Genomic DNA, 8516 nt, shown 5'->3' with positions numbered 1-8516 from the left:
CGGCTGCGACGGCCTGGCCCAGCCCGCTCCCCGGCCGCACCTCGCGGGTGGTGACCTCCTCCTTCTCCGAGATCTTCAGCAGCAGCCGGTCGTTCTCCAGCTCCAGCGCGCGCACGCGGTCGATGTAGACGGCCAGACGGTCATTGAGCTGCCGCAGGTCCTCCTTCTCCTGCAGCCGGGAGATGCGGGTCGGAGACAGCGGGGTGCCCCCGGCGACGCCGCGGCTCGGGGTGCCCGACATGGCGCTCGCTCCGCCGGACGGGACGGGAGGGGACGGGACGAGCGAGCAGCGGGTTCATTCAATCCAGCCGCACTGTGGGCGGGAGGAGCAGTAAGATGGCGGCCGCCTCCCCCACTCCCGCGCAGCGCTGCGCGGCGCCCCCTGGGAAATGGAGTCTCGGGCCCGCGGCCGGGAGCGCGGGGGCTGCTGGGGGCTGTAGTCGCTGCCGGCTGCCGCTGGGGACGAGGCCTCAGCTCTCCACGTGCGGGACCCCCGCGGCCGTGGCTGGGGCACGTTCGTGGTAGTGTACGGAGGGCCTCGCGGGCTGTAAACGCATCTGAAAGGCCTTGTAGCCAAGGAGCCCCACGGCCTCGGGCAGGCAGCAGCAGGAGTGTTTTGTTGTATAATTTAAACAGAAAAGGCCTGGTTTTAGGCGGGCAAGCAAGCAAGTCAGTAGCCCAGGCCGCAACATCTTGAGGGGCTACATGGCCCCATACTTACCGAGAAGCTGTGTTGGCAGCCAGCAGCCACCCTGTGTATATCCACATACTTCTAGACACGGCTTGGCAGCTGTGCACCAGAGCACACAAGCACCTGCAGCAGCCAGCTGAGCGCCCGGAGCGCGCCTCTGTCCCAGAAGCAGCCCAAGCCCCGTCCCCAGGGGAGGCGCCAGGTTCTGCTCTTAGAGAAGAGCTCGATCCAAAATGTGGATTTTCAAAACTCCCACTGAGTTGCTAGCCTATCCTAGAGAGGCTGCATGCCACGTGTACCCAGTCTGATTTTAGGCAAGCCAAAAATGCCTGAGCCTTAAATGCAGATTGGTAAACAGTGCACTTAAATGAGATGAACCAGAATTCTGCCCGAATCTCAGAAAGCAGTCCCTAATAAGCTGCTCCAGGAGCCACAAAACTCATTAGATTACGAAGCCTCCTCAGTGCCTGCAGTTCAGCTTTTCAGCAGGTCACCCAAGGGGCTCATTTAAAACAGGACTGCTTTCCTCAGCTCCTCATCCCAGCTCTTAAGCACTGTGAGCCCTCTACACTGACGCTCCACAGCTACTCTTCCTCCTTCAGTATGCTCAGTTAAAACCAGAGCTAGAAAACGGAGCAGGGGAGGAGTGCGTCCCATTTAGACACTGCAAATATGGTCACTAGGTTATAGCATAGGTATCAAACTTGCCCACCCCCCTTGGGCTGAATCTGGACTAGGTAGCTCCTTGTAGGCCAGATTTGGACCCACCTCTGGTGGTGGGTGTAGTGATAGAAGTTATAGTTTAGTGCTGCTGTAATTAAACTGTCGAATAAGCTTTAGTTAAAGCACCCCGCTGCCATTTTTCAGCACAGGGACACTGATACACATGACACTGGAGTCTGCTGGAGCACGGTAATTACCGTGCTCCAGCAGACTCAATTAAGCAAGCCTGTTCTGACACGCTGTAATTACAGCACACCAGAACAGCCTCAACCTGTGTGCATAAGCACCCCATGATTCTGTAATCTAGTTACTGAGGCACTTAATGGGGTAGGGAAACTTGGGTTCTGATCCCAGGCATTAAGGATTTTTTGTGAGAGGTGTTAAATGTGATAACTGTCTAATTAAAAATACATAAGCAGTTCAGGGAGCAGAATCCAGGTTTCCCCACACCTGACTAAGAACCCAGGCCTTAAGATACTGAAGAGAGACGTACAACTGGATCCCCCACATTGACTGAGTGCTGCCTACTGGCTATTGTTTAAAGGGAGGTACAAACCCTCTAGCCACGATTTTCAAAAGAGGACTGGGTTTGGTGCTCATTTCCATGAAGTGAATCCCGAACAGCTATAAGCACCTACCTTTCCACAGTCTGAAGTTAAGTGCCTAAGAAACTGAAAGGCAGCAATTTCTCATGCACAGCCCTTTGGTTTTTTGCTATTTTGTTATTTTGAAAAAACAAAAGGTGTAACACCTCTGAACTAGACTTCTAGAGTTTTGTACTCCTTGTCTCAGACCAACACACCTATAAGACAGATCCCTGAAACACGGAAGATACTGAATTTTAGTCATTTCTTGGAATTACAAACTTCATTGCTAAACAAGAAAGCAACATTTCTGCCATGTGACACCACCAGGAAGGAGAAACTGCCTTATCTGAACATCAAAGAGAAACTCACACTAAGGGATTCTCATGGACCCAGAGGAACATACATCCACCTTCAGCCTTCTCTGTGTAAAACTAAGCTTATTTTTTACCTAAGGTGACTTTTACCATCTTTAATTTCCCCTCAGCCTGAAGAAGGGTGTGTGCACCCAAAAGCTTGGGAAATTTTTTTTTTTTTACTATTTTCTAGTTGGTCTAATAAAAGGTATTATCTCTGAACCAAGAGGTGTATCTGTATTCCTTCTTCTCAGATGAACATGGCTATAAAACAGATAACCCTCTGTCTGGCATTTGCAATGACTACTTGAGGTGTCCCCTGCCCTCTTAGTATTGCTAGATTTTTGTGGGTCCCATGGAAAGGCATGTAATCCTTTTCATGCATTATATATGGAGCCTGAGTGCCTAATACATCTGTGGATTACAATAAGTACACATTAGGCCCTAAAACTGTTAGTTTGGCAAGCCTTAAGTCTTGCAGATCTAGCTTTAAGTGACTTGCCCAAGGTCTGAAAGAGTGGGAAACTGAACCCAAGTTCTATGCTTGCATTATATATAAGATAATGTAGTCTTCTAAATAAAGTTGACTCTTTATTCATATCATTTTTTTTCTTTTCTTTGTGCTATCATTTTTAACTTAGTACCATTTTGGAAAGGTGACATATTCTTTCTTAATATACAATAGTTGCAAGATGACCACAGACACTGTTTCCAGTTCAGTGCTGACTTTTAATAATCTAACCAATCTGCTCTAAGTATACAGTCTGACTCCTAGCCATAAACAGCTAGCTTGAATTTTAATTATTTTTTTTATTTTTTTTCCAAAAAGGGAGGAGGAAAACACAGACTACAAATCCCAGAGTACTTTGGCATCTTAAACAGAGACTTGGTCACGCACCATCTGTTAGCCAGGGCTGAAAGCCACAGCAGGAACAGCCCATATGCCTGTGGAAACCTCCCCTTTCACTTCCTTTGGATTTGAAATGCAGTTCTGTTTTTTAATTTTGGCGCCTGTCTGAAAACTCTAAACCAACTGCTGCTGGCCCAGCTCCAGAACCTAACTGCATGTCTCTCAATGGAGTTGCTCCTTATCTGTATTCATGTTCTGTTTCAAAAATATCTTTCCTTTACCAGTTAAAGCAATTAAATGCTTGTCAGTACTAAGCCATGCACTTATGATGAGCATCTTGTTTCTTTCTCAGTACCAGCAAATATTTGGAGGATTCATGCCAAGATGATATATTTTAGGAATGTTGAAAATTCCATTCTAACCCTTTTTTGCGTGTGCGCTTATCTCAATACCTCCTTGCTGCTTTGTCATTTGTAATGTTTCAAATTCAAACCCTTCACAATTTTTCTAGGTAATTTAATCCAGATGGTTCCTACTTATTAACTTGATACAGTTCAGCCCAGGCTTACCTATTTGTTTTTAGGAAGTTATCTTCTAGTTTTTTAATCCTTGAAAACCAGGGAGAATATGTTCCCTAATAATTTTAACAATTCTTTTCATAATATTCAATTTCATATTTTGTCACAGCAAAATTTCTTTTCCCAAACAATTTCCCTTAAACATGAATTACTACTTGGAGGCTTGAGATACGATATCTTTTATAGTTTCTTAGATGGTTCACTCTCCATAGGAAAAATCTAGCTATGACATGCATGGTTAGGGTACCATACATGAGCAAAAGTGTCCACACCACTCCCTGGTAATACACAATATTCTATATGGGCTGTAACAAATACCTTAGTGAGACTGACTGCCATGTCAAACTAATTATCTCCTTGACCAGTACTAAATCATTAGTGATTCTGCCATTCATTCCTTATCTCCTAGCCCTTTTTTCCTTAATCATCAAGACACATACACACAGGATCCACACACTAGCACTACCCACACCAGTAAAATGTAGAATTGATTAGAGCTTACTTCTTTCATTCAGTGAGCAAAATTGATTCTCCAACGTCAGAATTTAATATCCATTCACTGATAATAAAGGCTTGGCCCAGGGACCTTATGGATCTCTGAGAAGTAAAGGCAGGCAACTCTTGGAATAACAAGGATTACTGGCAGTAAGGGTGTGTCCAGATGAGCACGCATGTGTGGTCTGTGCCACTGCAAACTGTACGTGCTGCACGTGCATGTGTTTGCTGTGCTGCTAATTAGCAGCATGATGATTTTTTTTTGACACGGATCTCCTGGTGTCAAAAAAAGATTCACAAGACAAAAAGCAGAGTGGCATACATACATACATACATAGTGGCAAGCATGTGCTGACTGAAACCAGAGCCTGACTGACCAGGCTTCTCATGTCTAGATTGCCACCACTGCAGCCCTGACAATTCCCCAGGACCAAAGGTAAGGCTGCTGGGGGCAGCCCAGGTGCGTCAATGATTCTCTCAGTTTCTCCAACCCCTTCTCAGCAAAGGACTATAAGGTTTTGGGAAGTGAAGATGTATCTGAACATTTTGTTTCGAATTCAAACCACCTCAGTCAGCAGTTACCAAGTCATTCATTTAAACCATCTGATGACAGCTCATCAGTTTGCAAGAAGGGTCTGATGTATTCAGCAGCCGTTGATTTTACTGCAGAATAGAGCCTTCACCAAATCTTTTATTTTAAAAAATATGTTTCTCAAGTGGACAAATCAATTTTCAGGATAAACAGGACCACACCACTGTGTGTGAAGATGCAGGCTCCCTGAATGGACTCCTCTAAATTCCTAAATATTTGGGAGCTTCTGCACTGATTGGATAGGAGGACTGGAGAAGGACGTGCCCCTACAACTCCCCACAAAGGACAATAGAAAAAAAGTTCTTTAGAAATAGTCACAAGGGGGGCAAGAATATCATCAGAACAATGTGAATATGAGAAGAGAAAAAACAAATTAGATACTACGTCCCAAAGACTAGTTCTGCGTCTGCTATGAAAACGCACATAATTAAGGGAACAGAACAGAACACCATGCACATTTGGGGGATTAAAGCAAAACAGATCCCATACTATCTGTAAAACAAGGGCTCTTTTAGATAGGTGAAACATGTACTGAACTTGAAACTCTTTGCAAAGTTGCTTCCTTTCATTGCTATAAACAGATTGTTTAAGCTGAATGCTTCTTGTCATTCATGGCAGAATCTTCCTGGCAAGGCACCCTTCTACACATAGGATAAGATCTAAGAACACAGAATTGTCACTCCAGCTTGGACTAGAGTCTGTCCAGTCTACCTTCCTGTCTCAGACGGTGGCCCATATGTATCAGACAATTCCAGGAAAATGCAAAACCTCCCATCGATAGATATTTGCAAAACGATCTGCCCATAGGGGCAATTCTTTCTAATCCTAACTAGCTAGTGGTTGGTAGGTGCTCTGAAACTTAATATCCCCCTGTTACAAAGATGAGCAATGCAGTAAAAACAATACAGGTATTTCTTGGGACTCTGACTGCAAGCAGTTGCATAGCTTGTGAAACGGGAGACAGAAATTTCTGTATATATGTGATTGTTGCATATAGAGATTAACAACCCATCTAAATTGGATTAACTGATGCAAGTTTTAATTAACATTGGACCAGGACTTTCAATCCTAAACTTTGTGGGATTTTACTTTCAGATCCAGAACTGAATTCCATTCTATGTCCAATCCATACTACAAACGTTCTGCCAGCAAAGCACATGCACATTCAAAGCCCCTCTGTGGCAGCAGGACCTTCCATTCCATCATAAGAATTACTCCATCTCTGAGGAGTGGAACAAGACTTCCACTGATTCCCAGCAGCAGGCAAGAGAATCTAAAAACTTTTGTATCTTCACCCAGCTGCCATGGTCCATTCAGCAGCTGGTGCCCTCTCAAAATAGATTTTGTGCTCCAATGGTACAACTGTTGGACCAGAGATGTGTTGAGCTTCCAAAAATCCATAATGCACATGCTCTGGCAGCTGCCATCTGGCTCTAGAAGCATCTTAGTGTAGACATAATCCTAATTTTATAAAGTCCCCAAACTAAGAAAAACTTGGAAGACGTGGCACACCAAACAAGTTTTTTGTAAAGACAAAGAGCCCAAACCAGACTTAGATTAACTTCAGTTGAGTCATTCTTGAATTTCACCAGCACTATACAAATCAGGTCTGCACACCTCTCATCTCCAGCATAGATCTGATATCAAGTGCTGTACATAGGGCTACGCAGTAAATTCATTCAAGGCTGGAAGGTTCAGCCTGATTGAAAAGTGGACTATCCTGCCCAGAGAGTACAAACCCAGCAATCTGAGATTTGCATTTGGTTCCAAAAAAAAAAAAAAGTGTTACTTTTGATTTATCAAGCCCAAAATGACATGCACAGTACTATGTAAACAAATCCTGTCTATCTTCTTTCCCTCCACCTATGAGCCTGCTTAGCTGAGATCAGCAAAGGTGTTCACACTACAGCTTCCTCAGGGAATGCGTGAGGCACTTTCTCTATGACGAATTCTCAGATTTACAACTCACTCCAAGTTTTGATGGAATTTGCAACCTAATATAGGGTTGGGGTGTTATTGTACCTGTGGTGGTCTAGAAACTATGTGAGAAATTAGGGATGTTTTTAGTGTTCTTTTACTAGATGGTATAGTTGGAAGGAACATCAGACAAGCTCTTGGGCCCAAAGTGCCCTTCCTCAGGTCTTAGAAATAAGCAGGTACAGCCTGAGCCAAATTCAGATAAAACAATAGCTTTTTTTTTTATCCACCAGGACTGGAGCGGGACTCCATGGCCTCAACATCAGCCATCTTGCTATCCCAGATAGTAACCGTGGCAATCCATGAAGCAGGGCACACACTGGGCGCACACAGTTTTGTAACTGTTGATATGGGTGTCAATTATTGGGGATGTCATCAAGAAATCTGTCATGCTGGGACCACTGCCTCCTGGAAGCACAGACTTCTGCCCCCCATCGTCCTTGCCAAGGTGGTAGACCAGCTAGATCAACTTAAGTAAACGGAGAGGAGGAACAGCAGGAAAGTAAAGGACACTGCTATTTTTGGAGCTCCTTCATGCATAGGATATTTTCCCATTGGCAACATTTATAGCCAAAATCCAGCTATTTTATATTGCCTGATTGGTAGAAAAAGTCTCTAGCAGACTGCCAAATCTAGCCATGTTTTAATCCACAGACGTTTATAAATACTTCAAGATCAAGTCTTTAAGATATACTTAAAGTCTTTAAGCAGAATCTTTAGATATGAATGCAAACCAGGATTTTGAACTACATATCCCTATAGTGAGCAAAAACAGGCACCAGAGATGATCGCTTGAGAATTTGGGGATGCAGAATTCTGGGTTTTGGGACTGGCTGTTCCAGTTTGGCTCATTAGCAAAACTAGATTTATCTGCATACTTGGGGCACAGATTCAGACACAGGGTTCTGCATCAAACACAACCTCAATAATAAGCTGTTAGAATACTGAGTTTTTAGTCTTACCAGTTTGCTACTTCTTCAAGGCTTCATTCCACTGCAATTGGTTTGCCTGAAAACGTATGTTGGACTTCCTAACAGCAATACACACAGTATTAGTAGAGGATGGGAGCCGATTAAATCCAACTCTCTCTCAGTTCATAAAGTTCACTTTGTAACAGGGAGACCATCACTGGCCCGTTGAGGAGAAAAATGTGGCAAGGTACTTACCTGAGATGGACACACAGCACATGAAGAGGATCCACGTAGTCAACCAAAGACTGCGGCGCTGGTGTCATCGGGAAGACTTTGGCTTCCATGACCACAGCCCACTCTTTGGCGAGAGAGGCAGCGAGCTGCTGGGAAGGGATGGCCTCCACCTCTCCCCCTGGGGAGCAGGCTCTTCTCAGCCAGACTGGCTGACCTGCTCCACCGGGCTTTAAACTAAGCCCGTTGGGGGACGGAGGGAGACTACCGCCATTGCTGACCCGCTGAGCAACCCTTGCAAAGCCAGCAGGCCAAGGCACTTAAGGGAGCCCACCCCTGCCCCAGCCCTGGCACAATCTGTGGGCAAGCCAAGAGCCCCCAAGGGGACACTTGCCTGCCTGTACACAAATGCCAGGATCTTGGGGAACAAGCAGGAGGAGCTCGTCTTCCTGCTTGATGGAAATAATTATGATGTCATAGGGATAACAGAGACCTAGTGGGACTCCACCCATGACTGGACCATGAATA

The 8516-nt window shown here is 45.0% G+C and overlaps 1 protein-coding gene and 1 long non-coding RNA gene across 2 annotated transcripts in view; one reads left to right on the top strand and one right to left on the bottom strand.

Annotated features, from left to right (window-relative positions):
• LMNB2 (lamin B2) overlaps nucleotides 1–320 on the bottom strand; it is a 51072-nt gene extending 50752 nt beyond the window's left edge. The window contains exon 1 of the mRNA XM_019550662.1: nucleotides 41–320. Within this exon, the coding sequence (XP_019406207.1) occupies nucleotides 41–241 (201 nt within the window). The 5' untranslated portion in view covers nucleotides 242–320. The remainder of the gene's footprint in view (nucleotides 1–40) is intronic.
• On the top strand, nucleotides 276–2352 carry LOC109320521. Its single transcript, XR_002103806.1, has 2 exons — nucleotides 276–331; nucleotides 2207–2352. It is a non-coding gene; the product is annotated as an uncharacterized LOC109320521 (long non-coding RNA).
• Nucleotides 2353–8516: the final 6164 nt, after the last annotated feature.

The sequence above is a fragment of the Crocodylus porosus genome, unplaced genomic scaffold, assembly GCF_001723895.1.
Source record: "Crocodylus porosus isolate Cpor-Errol unplaced genomic scaffold, CroPor_comp1, whole genome shotgun sequence".
Lineage (NCBI taxonomy): Eukaryota > Metazoa > Chordata > Crocodylia > Crocodylidae > Crocodylus > Crocodylus porosus.
This window is presented reverse-complemented; position numbering and strand designations above follow the sequence as displayed.